General features: G+C 54.5%; 5 protein-coding genes across 5 annotated transcripts; 3 read left to right on the top strand and 2 right to left on the bottom strand.

Annotated features, from left to right (window-relative positions):
• Positions 1 to 1,746: 1,746 nt before the first annotated feature.
• On the top strand, positions 1,747 to 6,018 carry TRIREDRAFT_124115 (phosphoenolpyruvate carboxykinase). Its single transcript, XM_006969530.1, has 7 exons — positions 1,747 to 1,881; positions 2,469 to 2,841; positions 2,959 to 3,007; positions 3,109 to 3,134; positions 3,215 to 3,264; positions 3,355 to 3,555; positions 4,367 to 6,018. Exons 2-7 carry the CDS (start codon positions 2,745 to 2,747, stop codon positions 5,708 to 5,710), a joined length of 1,767 nt encoding a protein of 588 aa, XP_006969592.1. The 5' UTR covers positions 1,747 to 1,881; positions 2,469 to 2,744; the 3' UTR covers positions 5,711 to 6,018.
• A 163-nt stretch (positions 6,019 to 6,181) lies between these two features.
• On the bottom strand, positions 6,182 to 8,483 carry TRIREDRAFT_112202 (uncharacterized protein; the record flags this gene model as incomplete). The annotated part of the gene is made up of 4 exons (XM_006969513.1): positions 6,182 to 7,047; positions 7,123 to 7,352; positions 7,503 to 8,222; positions 8,293 to 8,483. 4 exons carry the CDS (start codon positions 8,481 to 8,483, stop codon positions 6,182 to 6,184), a joined length of 2,007 nt encoding a protein of 668 aa, XP_006969575.1.
• A 504-nt stretch (positions 8,484 to 8,987) lies between these two features.
• On the top strand, positions 8,988 to 9,870 carry TRIREDRAFT_112201 (uncharacterized protein; the record flags this gene model as incomplete). Its single annotated transcript, XM_006969529.1, has 2 exons — positions 8,988 to 9,606; positions 9,686 to 9,870. The coding sequence occupies 2 exons, from the start codon at positions 8,988 to 8,990 to the stop codon at positions 9,868 to 9,870; spliced, it is 804 nt and encodes a 267-aa protein (XP_006969591.1).
• A 47-nt stretch (positions 9,871 to 9,917) lies between these two features.
• Positions 9,918 to 12,147, bottom strand: TRIREDRAFT_82296 (uncharacterized protein; the record flags this gene model as incomplete). Its single annotated transcript, XM_006969512.1, has 6 exons — positions 9,918 to 10,513; positions 10,584 to 10,698; positions 10,763 to 10,956; positions 11,020 to 11,567; positions 11,656 to 11,764; positions 11,899 to 12,147. The coding sequence occupies 6 exons, from the start codon at positions 12,145 to 12,147 to the stop codon at positions 10,193 to 10,195; spliced, it is 1,536 nt and encodes a 511-aa protein (XP_006969574.1). The 3' UTR covers positions 9,918 to 10,192.
• Positions 12,148 to 17,326: 5,179 nt separating this feature from the next.
• TRIREDRAFT_124113 (GPCR, PTH11-type) lies at positions 17,327 to 18,654 on the top strand (the record flags this gene model as incomplete). Its single annotated transcript, XM_006969528.1, has 3 exons — positions 17,327 to 17,540; positions 17,610 to 18,169; positions 18,232 to 18,654. 3 exons carry the CDS (start codon positions 17,327 to 17,329, stop codon positions 18,556 to 18,558), a joined length of 1,101 nt encoding a protein of 366 aa, XP_006969590.1. The 3' UTR covers positions 18,559 to 18,654.
• Between the last annotated feature and the right edge of the window lie 403 nt (positions 18,655 to 19,057).

Below are 19,057 nucleotides of genomic sequence, written 5' to 3'. Positions count from 1 at the left end.
TAGGTACATGTCATTCTTCGTCGTTCCTCGTGGGAAGTGAAAACGTGTTGCTCGTACCTTGGCAAGAAAAAGACGAAGCCAACAAGGGGGGGGAGGGGGGCGTGTCTGTACAGCCGAAAATCTGGTGAGCCATTCCGGTTTGTTCGAGTAAATCGCGGGGTAGCGAGATTGCAGCCACGCCCACAGAGGCCCCAGAGACGCTGCTGCGGTTCCCCCCCCCCAAGGCAAAAAGCCGGGCCGGTCTGGTCTGCTTCTCCCCGGACTTGGGACCTGGAGCTACGGTACGTATCGTGGCCCTGACCGGGAGCGAGTTGTTGATACTACGAGGTAGTACCCTCGACTTTTTAATTTGCATACAAGTCAAGTGACTTGATTCTAGACGTGCTAGTAGTATCTGTTTTTTTTTTTTTTTTTTTTTTTTTGCGGCGCAGGCGGTGACTTGTGCATGTGTCAACGGTAACCAGGCAATAAATAGAAACATCAAGCGAAGGGGAAAAAAAAAGGAGAGAGATCTCGTGCTCAGTTTTGAAATTCGGTTACGATATCTCACGCCCTTTTGGATCCCCTGTTGGGTTCCACCGCTAGATGGGACGTTTATTGTCTTGCCCCCTTCGCCTTCGCCGCGAGTGGTGTCAATGCACGAATAGCATCAAAGGCTTACCATTTAATGCGTGCCTTATGTTAGGATAGATGCTTCTACTTATTAATGAATATACGGTGCTGTTCAGCACAGTTGGACGACCCGTGTCTCCATACTTATTGCTCCATGTCTTTGTTAGCGGAAGAAACGAGTCAAGCTCTCCCGGGCCGGGGAACAACGAGCAAGCAAAAGATGCCAGATGCCACCTGATGCTGTGACACTGACTTCTCGTCTTCCTTTTTTTCTTTCCGTTTCTTTTCCTTCTTTGACACCCCGGTCCGCAGGCGAAAGCTGACATGGATCTTTTTTCCCCTTTGAGGCCCGTTCCTGTTATTTCACTGCCCAGCCTCGTGACCGTAAGAAAAGTGCCATTGATTACCCAACGATTACTCGTATGTGCGTTCCTGTCGACAAAGCTCGGCTTGAGTCGGTAGGCCCTCGAAGAAGCGTCGCATCCCCGGAACAAAAGATGATCAATGCCTTTCTTTTCTATGTAACTCCCCAGCAGGCCCCAGACAGAAAGCAAAAGAAGAGAAAAAAACAGGTCTAGAGCATGAGAAAGTACGGGGAAGTGGAATAGGAACAGACGCGATTCGCCACAAGAGCATCATGTCAACCATGTGTAGGAGCAGACACTTCCCCATCAGGCAAAGCCGCTGCCCCGGCCGCCCAGTCCGTACGTAATCGCCCCGCATTAGCCGCTGAGGCGCGCCGGTAGAGAGAACTACATACATACAATCGCCCAGAGCTGGTGTTGTTAGTAGTACTGTACCTAGTTTTCGCTGCTTGCATGGGTTCGGAATAGTCCGCTTGGGAGAATGGAAAAGAAACAAAGTGCCGTTTGTGTCTGTATTGTACTATCCAGGTATTCACGGCCACAAGGAGAGCGCGCGTTTCCGGTTTTTGCCTGATCGAATGCACGTGTGGTGGTGTGGTTGGGAGGGAGGAGGAAAAAAAGGTTGGTCTATGTTCTCACATCACCCGCATCAGACGTTGGAGACGAGACGAGGAGGGAACAGCAGAGAAGCTTAAATACGGCTGCTTTTCCCGCCTCTCAACGACGATGATCAGCTTCTTCTTCTTTGCAAGAGCAAAAGGGCTTCACTTTCTGACTCGAAATTCGATTTCCTCGGTGCGGTTTGTGCCGTCATCAAGCCATCATTACTGTCTCCAGTACTGCATCCGTACTCCAAAGTACCCAAGCCGCACTAACAATCTAAACCGACTCCTCTGCTGGCATCGTGAGTTACCCAATTTTCTTTCTCTTGTCCCTACGCCTTCTTTGAATCTTCCTCCCCTTGCATCGTTGAAACACACGCCCCCTTGTGCTGCAGCCCAATTTAAACAGATTGAAGCTGCTTGAGAAATGATCAAAAAAAAAGTCCCGTGGCACTGGAGAGTCAAGTCTACCGGACAAGACTGCTTGAGCCGAGCGCAGACGACGGCAAGCGCCACAAAAACTACATGGCAGAAACATGGCTTTCCACCTCCCCATTCTCTTCTTTTGCTTCACACACGCCCCCCTTTCCCTTCTCTCTCCTATCCTATTCTCCACCCACAGAAATCCCCGGCTTTGGCTATGTCTCATTCCCTCTCTCTCTTTTTTTTACCATTCGCACACCCTCTTTCCCCTGTTTCTGGCCGCTTTCATTCCGATATAAATTCGTGCGTCAAGCTTCGCACTGCCCGGCATGGCTCCACAGCCCCCTTCCGAAGAAGCCCTGTGCCTCTGCATCCTGCCAGTCGGGACTGTTCGATCGCAGGGCTACTAGCTAGTGCACCCTTTTGAAGGACCAGCTCGTTGTCTAACAGCTTCAGTTGGCTCTAGCTTTTCTGTCCTTCTGATCTGCCGCAAGTACATCGACACGCTTCCGCTTGCGAGTCGGTACCTGGAGGAAGACCACCTCGAGCATCGCCATATTACCCCGGCATCCTGTGACAAACGCCACGCCCCTCCCCCCTCCCCCTGCCCCGGTCCTTGGCTTTAGTAGCAGCTGAAGCGGGAACGAAGAGGAAGAAAAGGACGAAAAGACGAAAAAGAACGACGTCGACATTCCGACCCTGTCCCTCCGGCTCTGCTCGAACTGGAATACATAAAGATCCAATGGATCCCGTCTTCAGAACTGCCTCTCCATACATTGATCCTACCGTCAAAGGTCCCAAGTCGCAGATCCAGGCCTCGGGAATAGATTTACGCAAGAGTAAGTCGGTTCCCTTGATGAGCGGTCCCTCTTTCTTTGGTGCTGCCCTCAATGGCCGTTGAAAAAACACAGTCAATCGGGATCGTGCAAGACTTGGGAGGGCTAACACATGAGCAGTGATTTCAAGCAACGTCAACAAGACTGCCCTGCACCCTGGCGGTGTTCAGTGAGTGCTCCTCTATGCCCTCGATCGACGACTCTACTCTACCGAGATAGTCGTCTGTGTGTTGCTGCAGAAGACCCAAAGCTAACCTCCATGTGCTACAGGCCTTACCGCGAGCACACCGAGCTCGGTATGTCCCACCTTGTGCTTGATGCAGCTGACCTTGGCTCACCGCCCTGCGACCCGGCATTATTAACCCGTCTGCAACAGAGGAGGAACTGCACGAGATTGCCCACATTGACTACGACCGCGTCGCCATTGTAAGTAAATGAGTGCATCGCCAACCATGTCACTTGTGACCTTCACCTTTCGTAAGGACGCCTCACTGACAAGTTGCTCGTCCGCTGCAGGTCGCCAATCCCTCCGTCGCCGCGCTCTACGAAGATGCCCTCGTCTACGAGAGCGGCACTGCCATCACCTCGAGCGGTGCCCTGACTGCCTACTCGGGCGCAAAGACTGGCCGCTCGCCCCTGGACAAGCGAATTGTCAAGGAGCCCTCTTCAGAAAACGACATCTGGTGGGGACCCGTCAACAAGCCCATGAGCCCTGATGTAAGTCGAATATTTTTTTGTTGCATCGTCGCTGCGGGCGTCACCTCCAGCGTCATTGTCTCGTCGTCTTTGCTCCGACTCTACCCATGCATTCGTCCCCATGTCCATCCACACTTGTCTCAATCCCTGCATCTTCTTTCCTCTGCCTCGGGTCAACGGTCACGCGAGCCGGGGGGGTGTTTCTCCTGTTCAGCTCTTGTCCAGCCCAATCCCAATCCCAAGCCGCCACCTCCAAACCAACACTCCCTCCAGCTGCGCTTCCGCACTTGGAGACGCAATTGGGGGGGGTTTTGCCTTTACGTCCTTTTGTCGAATCGGAAGCGCATGCGGAGAAGTGCTCCAAAAAACAAGGATGCAGCTCTAGCCTGGCGTCACTGCAGCCGCCCCAGACCCCGCATCGAGACGAAATGGCTCCAACTTGGTTCGGCACTCTGGCAACGACCAGGAATGCAGGGCCAAGAGAACAAGCCGGGGAGCCCCGCTGGCCCGAGGCCGGCTAGCCGACCATAAGCGGCCTCCCCAAGGACGCCCGACACCCGCGGCTTTTGGCTCGTGATGCTGCCATCCAGGCGCTTCCGATCCGATCCGAGGTGCTCCGGCTGGTGTCTGAGCTGACTTGGGGAAAGGGGCCCGGCAAGTTGCCTGTGCGACCACCAGCAAAGTTGTTTGGTTGGACGAATCAATGAATGGCTGGATGTTGTGTCACTTACTGCCAATTCCGTGCCTGAGCTGGAGGCTGTCGCTCCACATGACGATGGTGTCAAACACTGGCGAGGAGAGACGACGTGTAAGCTAACATTGTCACCCCCAGGTCTGGAAAATCAACCGAGAGCGTGCCGTCGACTACCTCAACACCCGCAACCGCATCTACGTCATCGACGGCTATGCTGGCTGGGACGAAAAGTACAGGATCCGTGTCCGCGTTATCTGCGCGCGCGCCTACCATGCTCTCTTCATGAGGAACATGCTCATCCGCCCTCCCCGCGAGGAGCTCGAGCACTTCCACCCCGACTACACCATCTACAATGCCGGCACCTTCCCCGCCAACCGATACACCGAGGGCATGACCTCTGCCACGTCCGTGGCCATCAACTTTGCCGAGAAGGAGATGGTCATCCTGGGCACCGAGTACGCCGGCGAGATGAAGAAGGGCATCTTCACCGTCCTCTTCTACGAGATGCCCATCAAGCACAACGTCCTGACCCTGCACTCGTCCGCCAACGAGGGCAAGAACGGCGACGTCACCCTCTTCTTCGGCCTGTCCGGCACTGGCAAGACCACGCTGTCTGCCGACCCCAACCGCGCCCTCATCGGCGACGACGAGCACTGCTGGAGCGACCGCGGCGTCTTCAACATCGAGGGCGGCTGCTACGCCAAGTGCATTGGCCTGTCGGCCGAGAAGGAGCCCGATATCTACAACGCCATCCGCTTCGGCTCCATCCTCGAGAACGTCGTCTTCGACCCCGTCACCCGCGAGGTCGACTACGACGACGTCACCCTCACCGAGAACACCCGCTGCGCCTACCCCATCGAGTACATCGCCAACGCCAAGATCCCCTGCATGACCGACAACCACCCCACCAACATCATCCTGCTCACCTGCGACGCCCGCGGCGTGCTGCCGCCCATCTCCAAGCTCGACAGCGCCCAGACCATGTTCCACTTCATCTCCGGCTACACCTCCAAGATGGCCGGCACCGAGGACGGCGTCAACGAGCCCCAGGCCACCTTCTCCAGCTGCTTCGCCCAGCCCTTCCTGGCCCTGCACCCCATGAAGTACGCCCGCATGCTCGCCGACAAGATTGAGCAGCACAAGGCCAACGCCTGGCTGCTCAACACCGGCTGGGTCGGCGCCGGCTTCGCCCAGGGCGGCAAGCGATGCCCGCTCAAGTACACTCGCGCCATCCTCGACGCCATCCACTCGGGCGAGCTCGCCCAGGTCGAGTTTGAGAACTACGACGTCTTCAACCTGCAGGTCCCCAAGACCTGCCCCAACGTCCCCGCCGATCTGCTGAACCCCAAGAAGGCCTGGACCGCCGGCGACGACAGCTTCCAGAAGGAGGTTGTCAAGCTGGGCCAGCTCTTCCGCGAGAACTTTAAGAAGTACGAGAGCGAGGCCACCCCCGACGTCATTGCCGCCGGCCCCAGCGTCTAAAAGGTGCTTTGAAAGAAGAGGGGATTGTAGAGGAAAGCGTTTGGGACTTGAAAGTTGTTCACATTCTTCGAATGGCAAAATCGTGATATCCAGGGGTCGTCTCTGTTGGCGACGCGTGTGGGGGAAGCTGCAAAACAAAACCCAAAAAATGAAGGACGACTTCGTGGGAAGGATTTAGATATTTCTTCCTTCTTCTTTTGCTTCATTGTTCTTTTTCTCGTCTTCCTGTTTTTTTTTCTTTTTTTTCTCGTCATGACCGCGTTTTTTGAAACGCTGGGAAAGCATTGATATGGGTCGGCGTTTACGACATTCTGCTTCGCGTTTATCCCCCCTTTTATTTCGGGGGAAAAGGGCTCTATAGCTAAATTGAAAGAAAACGTTTCTATTCAAAAAGTTTTGCCTACACTGACTGACATGCCAACTCTGACGTCTTTTTGTGTTGTAATTTCCACTTATTAGGTACACTTTCTATTATCCAAAGCCGGTGAGATTTTCCAACACAGAAGACCACATTTCATCATTGAACAGATAGCCCCCTTCCTCCGTACCACCAGCGTAGTAGTACGCACCAGGCACATAATAACCCCTCTGCTCATCCAGCAATTCACCTCCACCGAAATTCTGGCCCGCAACATGCTGCATCGCCGGCGCAACGGCCGTGACAGCGTCATCCCTCCCAGAAGCAGGAGGAGGAGTCATATCCGCTAGCGGATTCCTCCCCACGAGGTCAACTCCCAGAATGGCCTTGACCCGGGGCGCATACCAGCTCGCCAGGATGCCTATATGGCAGCACAGCGTGCCCGCCACGTCCAGCCCCTTTTCCTGCGCCGAGAGACCCTCGACGAGGACCTTGAGTTTGTCATACAGCCCAGCGACGACATTGAGATAGTCTGCCTCGTCGATGACGGCCTGGGCCTCACTTAGGCCATCGCCCCGAACCTTGACCTGATTTGCAGCAGATGATGATGATGATGATGAAGAAGAAGAAGAAGAGGAAGAGTTGGCGGGATAGTGGTTGTTGTGGCTGTGGGTGCTGACGACGAGCTTCAGAAGGGCTGATACGGCGCGCGGGAGGATGACGAGGGAGGCGCAGAGCTGGGCGAGCGTGAAGACGGTGATTTGGGGGAGTTGCGCGTCGGGGATGGCGACGTAGGCGTTGATGAGGGCCTTGCTGTGACGGAGGAGGTGCCAGAGGAGGGATGTTCGAAAGGGGGACGTTGCGAATAATGATGGATTTGTTGTTGAGGAGGGAGGTTGTTGGGTGAGGGATTCGTCGTGGAGGGCTGTGTCGCGGATGGCCATGTTGATGTAGTGCATGGTGCAGCGGAAGATGTTTGCTTCACGATATGTATATTGTGAGTTTTCTTTATCTGTTTGTTCTCTCTTGGACTTTTGAGAGCAAGACGACGTACCTGTGTAGTCTGGACATTTGGAGAATTCTTCGTCGAGGGTTGTCTTCAAGGCGTTGAATTGCCGCAGGTTGGCCCCGACCATGACCCTGACAAAGGACTCTTGCTGGAGCGCACCGTCTTCTTCATCTTGGAGGCCTTTGAAGCTTGCGTCGACGGAGCTTATGAATGCCTGCGTGAGAATCATTGGCCGAATGCACCTGTCAGAGGGATACTCTGTCGAGCGGGCCATGCTATCACAGCATTCGTCAATCCTTTTACTCCGTGTCATTGCCGTCGGCCTGTTAATCACCCTCGGCAAGCTACACGCAGCACACTCAACATCAGCAACAGTCTTTTACATCACACAAGTCAAACCACAAGTGAGCCGCTCGCTTGCTCACCTCGTAGAAACCCAATACGTGCCCAGCAGCGCCCTCTGCTCGTCCATCGTCAAGCCTCCCCGTTTTCGATGCAAGCCCAAATCATACGCCATCGTCACGCACAGATCCAGCAGCAAGACAAGCTGCACGTTGCCCCTCTGCGCGGGATACCTATACCACGCGCACAGCACCAGCAACGCGCGCAACAAGCCTAGATTGCGCTCCGAGCCGGCGACGATGCGCGACGTGACGTGCTGCATGGTTTCGTCGGCGAGGAGCTTCCGGATGGGATGTGCGCTGGGGACGACGGCAGCGACGACGGCCAGGAAGAGCAGGGGCTCGTGCTGCCGGAGGTGGTGGGCGCTCTGAGAGATGGGCAAGGTGACGAAGGGGAAGTTAGGGACGAAGCTGGACTTGAAGCGGGTGATGAGGGCTTCTGCTTCGGTGGTGGTGAGAAAGCCGCGGTCGACGATGTCGGGGATGCCTTCTAGGATGGAGGTTGTTGGGGGTGGGCGGCCGTGGTAGCCTTCGCTGTCGGCGTCCAGGGGGTCTTGGTTTCCATCTGCGGGATCGTGGATGGTTGCTTCGTGGAGCGAGGAGGATGAATTTGTCGTCGTCGTCGTCGTCGTCGTCGTCCCATCTTGAGAGATGGAGGATATTGTGACGGTGCTTTGCCCGGATCGAATCGCCCTCAGCTGAGCCGTGAGCTCTTCAATCCTGCTCTCCAGGGCATCAACTCGGCTATAACAATGAACTTTCAGTCAGCCAATGTTCTTCTCAATTCCAGAAGAGCATAGATAGAATGTTTTACCAATCCTCATCCTTGCGCTTCCGCTTCCGCTCGGGCAGATCCAGATAGACGCACTGCTTCCCCAGCCGGGCACAGCGGTGGCACAGGTTGTCCGTCCGCGGCTCGCACTTCGATTTTGCCGTTGTGCACGTGACGCAGGCCCTTCTCTTGATTCTGCCTCTGCTTCTGTGGGTTTCGCTGCTATGGTTCATGATCAGATCAAATCGCATGAGAACAATTGTGGAAGGCTGGGTGTAAGTGATGCTTCGAGGCAAGGACGAGGTTGAGACGGCCGGTCCAGGTTCCGTCGGCCGACGGCTGGACCCAAGTTCCGCTTCCGTTGCTGACGAATGATGCTGCTGATTGGCTGGAGCTTGAGAGGAACCGGGCGATGGACTCCGGTCCAGCCGTTCGTGAAAGGAGAGGCACTCCGTCTTGAGTCGTGATAATTATTTGATAAGGCGCTGGATATAGATCTTTGACGTGGAGATACTAGGCTTGCTTCATCATGCATTACACATCAGATCATGATCATGGGTTTGTCATCGTGCCCAGTGGTTCCCTCAAACAGACAAACGCTCTCTCCACCAAGGAGTCGTCCTGGCCATGACTTACACGAGCAAACACACATATAAAATCCCCTGAATAACTTCCCATCAAATCATCTCCAAGATCTCAACAAGCTCATTACAACCCCAAGCAACCTCACACCCACCATGCCCTCCTACGCCATCACCGGCGCCTCCAAAGGCATCGGCCGCGAATTCGTCCGCCAGCTCGCCCAATCCCCCTCCAACACCATCCTCGCCCTCGTCCGCAGCCCATCCCCGGCCCTCCTCGCCCTCGCCCAGTCTCACCCAAACATCCACATCATCAAGAACGCCGACACCACCGACCCATCCTCCGTCCTCGCCGCCGCCCGCGAAGCCTCCCAGATCCTCGGCGACAGCAGCGGCGGGCTCGACGTCCTCATCCACAACGCAAACTCCGTCAACCTCGACACCTTTGCGCTGCCCCCCTCAAAGGTCCCCTTTGACCTCGAGGCCACCAGGACTTTCTACGAGGTGCCCGCTCGCACCGCGATTTGGGGCGGCGCCTGGACCACGAATGCCTTCTTGCCGCTCATTGAAAAGGGCCAGCTGAAGAAGATTGTCCACATCACGAGCACCATGGCAGACACCGACTTCATTCTCGGCTCAGGAATCGATTACGCGCTCGCCTATGCTATTGCAAAGGCCGGCATGAATGTCCAAGTCGCAAAGTACGCGGCTGAACTCGCGCCCAAGGGCATCAAGACTCTGTCTCTGTGCCCCGGCTGGGTCGACACTTGGGAGAGTGAGCAAGGTAACGAACGCAGTCCGCCCCCCCCCCCCCCCTGCCTACTATTCGTTTCAAAGGCTCACGTGGTTATTAGGCCCAAAGCCACCTCAACTTGTTGAGGCGGAAGAGTTGATGCTCGCCCAATTCCGCAAGGTTGAGCCCGACCTCAAGGGGCAAATCTCCGTCCAAGAAAGTGTCTCGCAACAGCTCAAAGTCATTGACGCACTCGACGCTGCCAGAAGTGGCACCGTCATCAAGGCTCGTGACTTCAAGGCCTAGACTGTGTTGCTCCCACATGGTAGCACGATGATAATGGCATTGAGGGTAACAATTTATAGCCCGTAGGATGGCATATGTATATTCGGCATCTATAGACATGACCAATGCTCCTCTAAGTTTTGTAATTGCAAAGAAAAAGAAAAAGAAAAAGAGCGTATTCCATACTCGTCTGATATGTCCAATGTGAGAGTTTCGAATCATCATCTTGATGCATTTGGGTTGTGCAAAGTACAAGCAGTATTAAAAGAGGCAATGTTAAAAGGGGAGAGGTATTCGAACAATGATGGGAAGAAAGAGACAAGGGGGCAAAGGGCATACATTTTTAATAAGAATAACGGAACATCTTGTTCTCCTTATCCGTCATGGTAGCCCAGACCTCGGGAGACATGAACTGTTCCTCATTCTCTTTGCTGCGGTCGCCACGTCTCTTGTTGCACCAAACATAGTACAGGAAGAGAGTAAAGGTAGTCACGGCACACCCAGCTTGAGTGCCCATGACTGCCAGCTTGGCGGGTCGGAAGTCGGGCGCATCGCGGGCCTGGAAGGTTTGGGGTCCAATAATGTTGCCCAGGGAGAACGAGCCGCTCACAATGGCAGCAGCAAAGGCGCGCTTGGTGGCACCGCTGACGTTGGCGACAGTCCACTGCATCCGTTGTGTTAGTCGACTCACCGCCGCAATCAGCCCATGTGTGGAGGGGAATAGGTGTTCTTACGGCGTAGAAGAGGGTCAGAGGAGCGACAACCGCATTGACCAGATAGATACCAGCCAAGACGCCCGCGTGGTGAGTTTTCGTGTCAAGGAAGGACATTAAGGCGCCTCCAATAATGCTGTGCAATGGTGTTAGCAGTTACACAGGCCTCCGGATGTGTGACCAAAGGGTGGCAAACGTACGCAGGAATGATGCAGACTATAATCCAAGCCCAACGGTGAGACTGCTTGCGAACGCCGAAGCCGACGAGCAGAGTAAAGAAGATGCTGACAACACCCGACGGCATGTTCATCAGGGCAGCCTTGGCCGGCAGGTAGCCCAAGTTCCTGATCAGAGTAGCCGAGTACGTAGTGACGACACCGCTAGAGACGGAGAGCTTCGGGAAGTCAGTAACACAAATGAGAACTAAGTTAACAGCGAGTGAAAAGTCAATACTTACAAGCACGACGGACAGCAGCAACAGGTAGATTTGAGGATCAAGAAGGGCCTCTACAATCTCCTTGGGGCGGAACTTGCGGCTCTGGATGCCAGTCTGGTTGACACTGACATGCTTCAGTAGGGCCACCTTTTCGTTATCGGACAGCCAGGAAGCCTTCATAGGGGTATCAGGCAAGAAGAGAAAGGTGGAGAGGCCAATGACAACGGTGACGCATCCCAGGACGACGAACATGATGCGCCAGCCAGCCAGGGAAGCACCAGGAGAAACATGCTGGAAGCCGTAGGAAATGGCACCGCCGAGGATCTGGCCCAAGCCCAGGCCGAGATACCAGAACGAGAAACGAGGAGCTTGCTCCGACTTTGTGTACCACTGGCTGCTGATGAGCATTAAGGAAGGCCCAATGGTAGCCTCGAAGATGCCGAGGAAGACACGAGAAACGAGCAGCGTCTGGTAGTTGTGGGCAGCGGCACCGCAGGCCGTGGCAATGCCCCAAAGGGTGACATTGAGCCCGAGCCACTTGGCAGCCGGGACGACCTGGAGGAAGTAGGCTATCGAGATGTCTTAGTCGATATGGCTCTTATACAAAAAGGGGGGGTTGAAGGAGCATGCTCCATGTCTGGACAGAGCTACACTTACCATTGGGAATCTCAAAGCAGAGCAAGCCGACAAAGCAGAATGTAGCCACGTTTGAAAAGTCATTGCCCTGGAGATGCAGGTCGGTGTTGAGCCCCATGACAGCCGCATACTATTTCTGCATCAGCATCTCGCAAGGTCAAGCAGTGTTTACCCACGATGGGGGCACCCAGTTAAAACCCGCTCCCTCGCTGTGAGTGGGGGCCGATATGCAGGTACGAAAGGGATCATGTCAGATCGACTCACATTCAAGATGACCTTGTCAAGAAACTGCATAGTATAGCAGAGAAACATCAGAGGCACGATGTGGAGGTCGATCTTGAGGCGAAGCGAGTCGATGTTGATGGCGGCAACGCCAGCGGCGTCGCGGTGCTCGTTGAGGAACTTCCATGCATCATCGATGCCAGCCTCAGGAACATCGACATCGCTGTGAGACGGGGTAGTGCCGCGGACGTCAAACTCGGCCCCTTTCTCGCTGATGATCGGGGAAGACATTCTTGCGACTGTCCTCACAGCTCTTGACTGTGCCAAAGAGCTGCGGCCGTGAATCCGACACGGGCAGAGGCGTGGAACAAGAGTTCAATAGGTAGGGTCAATGATGGGGGGGGAGAGTGACGTGATGAGTGAATGTATGTCTGAGTGCCCCCAGCGAGGGAGTAAGCGGACGAAGGAGGGATTTGGCTGTCTGTCTAAGATGGAGACTGGGACAAGAATTTCCTTCCGAGGTTCCAAAAGCAGGACGATCAGCGCTGCTCGCAAAGAGATCAACACATCGAGCCAGGAACGGCAGTTCAAATATGATGTCGAAGGGGGCCCGCTGTATGTACGTCGTAATAGGAGGGCTTCCGGGCTCCCCAATGAGGATATGGGACCAAATATTTGACAGGACAAAGCAGGGGTCCCGTGCCAAAGAGAAGGGGTCTTGAAGGGATCAGCTATGGCGTTGATATCGCACCTCGTGTGCGCTCGCACTTGTGCAAGCTAGCAGCAGCTCAGAGGACACAGAGATGAGACAATTGGACGGGGCGCAGGTTGCAGCGGTGCCACGAGGGGCCGCAACGAGGTTTCGAGCAAGGTTCGACTGCAGCTCCAGGGATATGCTGGGTCGGACCCATTAAGCAGCGGCCTACTGGCAGAGTTCGTCGAAGATGACTCGTAAGAAGTGAGAAAGAGAGCAAGTAAACTGGACACAAATGGTGCTAGCAATGCTAGTGGAAAGGGAGAAGGAAACAGTTGTCGAAATATCAAGAGAACTGGGCAAGACAGAGGGCCATCAAGCGAGGGGTTTACCGTACAGCCGGAGAGCAGGGAAAATGGCTCGACCCGACGGCATGGTCATAATGGGTGGGTTGCGCTGCAGATGGCCTATCAAGCAACAGCGTTTTGTCTCGGTTCACCGTCAAGATGCTAAGCTGCTTTCATTCCTGGGTGGTGGAAGCGTTCCAGAAGAGTCGCCGCGGCTGCTCGCTCTCAGGCATGGCCGTCGTCCAATATTCGCGGATGGGCGGCTCTCCGGAGGTGTTGCCTGTATCAGCCACTCGACCATACTTACCTATAGATAGACAGACCAGCCCGTTGCTCTAATAGGATAGCAAAGCAAAGCCAGTTGAGGTCTCCTGCCCCCTAGTCAGCCCCCTCCCTCGAGGCAATGGCCAGTACACTATCAACGAAACTCAAGGGCGAGGGCCATGGAGGGCCTAGCAGTGCGGCCATGCCAAGCAGCCAAGGCCGGATATTGCCAGGGGGGGTGGACAAGGCCGAGCAAGCCCGGGACTCGCTGCGCGAGCTTGTGGAGGCGGGAGGCGATGCCGCGATCGCATGTCGTTCGCCAAGCGTCGTTGATGCAAGCGGCCAAGCGGCGCTCAGCACCGCCAAGGGGCGACTCGCAGTTCCGACGGGTCTGCAGGGGCAAACTGCGCCGTCGACGCCTTCAATGCAGGCGTCTTCCCTCGTTCGAGCCAGCATCGAGCTGCGAGGCCAGCAGCAGCAGCAGCCAACGTCTAGTCTCTGTGTGGTCTCCGTGCCGCCCGGCGGAGCACTGCCTGTCACGGTTCGCGGTGAGAATTGGCTGTCAAGCATGAATCGACGGGGGTCTGGGGAATTGACTCGAGTAACGTTGATTGATCATCTCGTACGATAGCCGGATCAAGGGTCGTAGCGAGGCCACTGCAACTGTCAGAGTGAGTGATGACGGAGAGGGCCTTGAAAGAGATGGATGATTAGCGAGCTGGGGCCCGCCATGTCAACCGCAACTCTAGTAGGCAATAGGTACCTTAGATACCTCCCTCCCTACATGTACATGCACTGTATCAATAGAGCTGGTGCTGGTGCTGAGCCGGTGCTCTGTAGGGGCCTTTAGCAGCTACAGCGGAGGCGACCTAGCACTCAAGGGCGCCCTGAACGGCATATGATAGCACGAGTGGACGGATGGACGGGAGCCTGTAGCTTCAAGCTCTCAGCACTACCCGGCACTGGACTTGCTCTTCCAACCCGCTCCAGCTGAGGGCCACCGTCACCAGTTCCGGGAAAACGACCAGTGGGCGAGTGGTGTCGTTTAGCCTCGTTCCCCAATTCCAGGCACAAGAATCCAAGGCACCTAAGTCGATATCTCCCTTGTAAGCAGGAAGCATGAACATGCAATGATGTACATAGGCCTCCCTCGCGTGACCCGGTGCAGGTGCAGCAGCAGCTGCAGTTGCAACTAGGTAATACTCGCAGGTACTTCGGTTAAGCAATGCTGGGGCGTGCATGGAGAGGTTCTAAGGTAAGGTAGGTAGATATGCAAGGCACAGGTGTAGGTAATATCTGTTGGATGAGAACCATGTGTGTCGCCAAAATTCATTGCTCAGCTGCCGCGAGAACTGGCATCGTCCAACGACTCCTCAGCTAAGGTGCCATGCGGAATACATACGCTGCTCGGTCAGTCCTGGAGGAATTCCTCCGAGTGCTTGCAAAGTACCTCAATTCGGGAGACTTGAAAATTTCTTCCGCCGTCGTACTCCGAGCAGTGCGAACCTTGAAGGCCTTTTACAAGTACTACTACTACCAGGAAGCCACGAGCCCACCGATCTGTGCCCACTGATCTGCTCATAAATTGCGTCGGGGTTCCGCTGCGATTTCAACTTAGATCGCCCACGTTTTCAGGGCCGTTTCCAGCTCGTTTCCTCTCCTCCAGTTCTCTTACATAATATTACATATTTAGACGCCTACTAGGTAGGTAGTACTAGGAAATGAGGCATCAGAGCGTGCAATCTCAGCTTGTATAACACATTCATGAATTCGCGTCACCCATAGAGGCTACCTGTTCTGGGGTGGCAATCAATTGGATGTTTCATTCTTCTGTATGGAAGGCATTGCCTACAAAGTGCCTGCCGCAATTTTGATGGCAAGAGCTGGCAGTGGCAGTCGGTCCAACTGTTGTCCCTTCCTTCCTCATTGGGCACCTTATCCAGGAACCGGGGAGTACGTACCCACTAGGCCAATCCTTCAGCAACTCCACACTCTACCTCTAGACAGCAATCAGAGAAATTTTCCTCTCGTCCTCATCAAACCTCGAATCGTCGGCGTTTCTCACTCGTCGGACTTTACGCCTTGCAACCTTTGCGGCTGGCCGTCTCCATTCCAATGCTACCGTTGCAGCCACGAAGTCCTCTTCAGTGCCTGCCGTTCTCCTTCTTCAGCTGCCCCTGAGGCGACAGGCAGATCATGAAACGTGTGAGAGTTAGATTATTTCGGTTTTACTTCCCACCAAGTGCTAACTCTACCTTGCCTACACAAGAACATTGTTGTCGCCCTGCTTATGCCGTCACGATAGTTCCATCACCTTCCTCTGTTAGCCGGGGCATGTCGGCACTCGCAGCATGTGCTACTGATGATGAAAGAGGCCCGCGCGTCTCCGGCCCACCAAATCGCCCCGTTGATCTTCCCAGCTAGCAAGATGAGAAAACTCCAGAGCAATTATTACAGAGGGCCAGAGGACAACTTGCAGCGCGCTGGCTGTGGGTTATGGAGCAGCCGGACGAGCGCAACTGGAATATTCTTCACACTCTTCTTCTTCTGATCGGCCGAGGCAACAAGTGTCCCAATCGCGCCATTTCTCGACAGCTTGACACAGAGCTCTGTTGATACCTCACCTGTGCCGTCATGCGTACAGACAATGTCTCGGACAGCGTTGGGTCCGCTGCCATTAATAGACTAGTCTGTCTCAAGCGAACGGTCAACGCCAGGCAAATGTATCGCAAAACTGATGCCCACGGATACAGGCTAGAGTACTAGTATTACTATTGCTTGTACTTGCTGCTCCTGCATCTCCCACGACTTGACCGAGACACACGCGGGCTTTTCCCCCCCATGGTTGATGATACTACTACTACGTCGGGTCATGAGCGCTGTGGTGGCCGGATCCTCTGTCCGGTAATCCATTAGCGGCGGCCCGTCAGTTGACAAGAGGAGACGGCTTTGCTGGTGGATTCTGACTGGCGAAGATCAACACGCCAACCGCGCGCCGGCCGAAGCCACGCCCTCACAGTACGGTCACTGTCCGAGCATGTATACGCACTATACGTCGCAGACGACTAAGGTAGGTCGGATGGCTACCGCCTGTCGGGGCAGGGATGGGGGTGGGACCACGTATCCTCCCTTGCTCGCCATGAGGTGAGATGCTCAATGCCTGCCCTCGAGGAACCCCGGCGTAGGCAGGTCTTATGGGTTCTCTTGAGCGGTGCAAAGGACAGCGCGGTACTTTCAGCCAATCCTTCCACAGACCGCGGCACAGGCTATTACTGCTAATTTAATGCGAGACGACATCGTAGCATTCTCTCCCGAGCTCGACTCCGCCAAAAAGGCAAAGGAATACGTCGTATACGTGGGATTGCTGCAGGCCACACAGAGTAGAGCCGAAGGCTGTCATGCACGATCGGCTCTCACGTCCATAGTGACTCGTGCCCTCTTCAGCAGGGCCCCCAGCTCCTCTCTTCGTCGAAGATGTCCCTCCACTCTTTGCTGCGAGTAGGGATCATCTACTAGCACCTCATGCGAGAGACGACCTGCCCTCGTCTATACGCCGAGCTTGGCCATAAGAGAAGAATACCATGGGGTTGCCGCACGGATCAGGATACTCTGTACAGCCCTCCACCGAAAGGGTAGCATTGACATGCTGAATTTGAGAAGGCAAGCCTTCCGGGTCCCCCAGGGTGCAGCCTCGTGTCCCAGCTTCGATGCTGCCCAAAGGAAAAAGAGAAACCCTATCTCAGACACACCTCGCGTCTACTAGTTCCGGATCCATATATCGTCCGACACTCTCTCGCCCTTCTCGGCCTTTGGCCTTGGATGCTCTCCCACTGGACAAGCCATTTCTCTTATATCCCCCTTTGGGGGCCATCTTTCTTGCGGTCCCGCTTATACTGATCTTCGATTTCGCTTTCATGCTGTGTTCCGCGACTGACTGCAGCGAGTACACATACACCGTCTATTGGCTGACCTGGCGCTGGCTTTTGCTATATTTTCTTGGCCGCCCTCTCCCGCCCTCTTTTCTGCCCGGTACCCCTCGTCGTTGCTGCTGCGTCCTCCGCCGTCCAAGCGCCTCTTGCATGGCCGCTGCCCTTCTCGGCTAAGCAAGAACACAAGCACCGATCACGGCCAACGTGGACAATTTGCCATCTTTTTTTTTTCCATCATGGCTTGGGTTCTGAATGCCGACGAGGCGATAAACCATGAGTCGCAATATCCGACTATCGTCATCATCTGCGCCGTTCTCTCCTTCTTCTCCATCTTGATCGTCGGAACCCGTCTGTATATACGATACCACGCCCGTGGTCTTGCTGGCGATGACTGGATGGCTGCTCTATCCGTCGTGTTCGCGCTCATCTACTCGATCCTCTGCATTGTCCGTAAGTCAGCACCGTAACAACCCGTTGGACGCAGCCTAGGTCATCAATGGGCATTGACATGCTGCGCAGAAACTAGATACGGCCTGGGACTACCCATCAAAGACCGGCCGGCAGCCAGTCTGATTCCGTACACGAGAGTCAACTTTGCGGGACGCCCTATTTACCAACTCGGAATCAGTTTCTTCAAGATTGCTCTCCTCATCAGCTATCTACGGCTTCTCAAAGGCACAGATCAGAATACGTACCGCAAGGTTGTCTTTGCTACCATCCTGGTGGTGTTTCTTGGGCATTTGGGTTGCGCTCTCTCACTCATTTTTGCCTGCCACCCCGTCGACAAGTCTTGGAACCCCTTGAAGGCTGGAACTTGCCTGCCCGCTGGGCCGTCTTTTACTGCCTACGCGGTGGTCACCATCGTTTCCGACATTATTGTCGCCATCATTCCCCTGCCGGTTCTCCTCAAGCTTAATGTTCAGCTGGGTAAGAAGCTCGGCCTCATTGGCATTTTCTTGCTCGGGCTCTTCACGACAATCTGCTCGATCCTACGATACACACAAATCAATCGAATCTCGAACGGCGATGGCAACTCCACGATGCTTGTTCTTTGGGGGACCATTGAGTTCAATGTCGGCGTAAGTACCTTGTCTCCCTTATGGCTTGGCATGCAGATACAGTAGCTAATCCTCTGGTCTAGAACATGGTTTCCTCGCTGCCATTCTTAGCACCCGTCTTCATGAGGAAGGCCAAGGAATACCGCACCAAGAACTCGTACAACAATGGATCATCTCACCAGAACAGTCGAGGAGGTCCCAAGGGCGAGCACATCAAGCTTAGTGATGTGACCAACAGCCGTGATCACGATAAAGACAAGAGTGTCATCTTGTCCACCGGCAAGTCCTCGAGCGAGGAAAATATCCTTCAGGGGGCGGGAATCATGAAGTCCGTCACATACAGCGTGCGAGTGGATGACGACAGCAATCAGCCTAGGCGGCGGAACGACAGTTTCGAAGATAATGTCTAGATGATTGATGCTATGTGGGAGCCTGCATCATAGGCCTGGATTCTCTTCTTCTTCCTTTGTATTTCCTTTGTCCTAATTTTCCTTTGTTTACTTAAGAACTGTGATGCCCTTGAATTCTGTACACAAATTCTCTTCGTTTCTACCGCACGGAATGCTTGCAACGCTTTGGATTGATGCTTTGGAATGACTATTTGCTTTCTTCCAGTTTCTTCTTCTATCTTGCGAGGTGTTTTACCAGGGGCTCAAGGGGGGGACAATCAAAAAGCAAAATATTGGAGCACTAGGACTTAGGACAGCCACGGAGGCAATGAATAGCCGCGGCCTCGGAGGATATTCCCAGATATTGTTTGATGCGACCTCTCACTCAACATTTGAAAGAGTCTTTTCCGTATATCGAGCTCGTGAAACCTACTAAAGCAGCCACTGCGTGCAGCTCCTTCAAATCCTTCTTGATACTTCAACCACCTAGGTATAAAGTAGAGGAAACGACTTAAGAAGA

The sequence above is a fragment of the Trichoderma reesei genome (genome assembly GCF_000167675.1).
Source record: "Trichoderma reesei QM6a unplaced genomic scaffold TRIREscaffold_34, whole genome shotgun sequence".
Classification (NCBI taxonomy): domain Eukaryota; kingdom Fungi; phylum Ascomycota; class Sordariomycetes; order Hypocreales; family Hypocreaceae; genus Trichoderma; species Trichoderma reesei.
The sequence above is the reverse complement of the archived record's forward strand: the minus strand, read 5'-3'. Positions and strand labels throughout refer to the sequence as shown.

Bases quoted from the DNA above. Each gene is read 5' to 3' on its own strand.
- TRIREDRAFT_124115 (XM_006969530.1), top strand. From the start codon at position 2,745: ATGGATCCCGTCTTCAGAACTGCCTCTCCATACATTGATCCTACCGTC. The intron at 3,265-3,354 runs GTAAGTAAATGA...CGTCCGCTGCAG, and splicing joins ACTACGACCGCGTCGCCATT to GTCGCCAATCCCTCCGTCGC. The intron at 3,556-4,366 runs GTAAGTCGAATA...TGTCACCCCCAG, and splicing joins ACAAGCCCATGAGCCCTGAT to GTCTGGAAAATCAACCGAGA.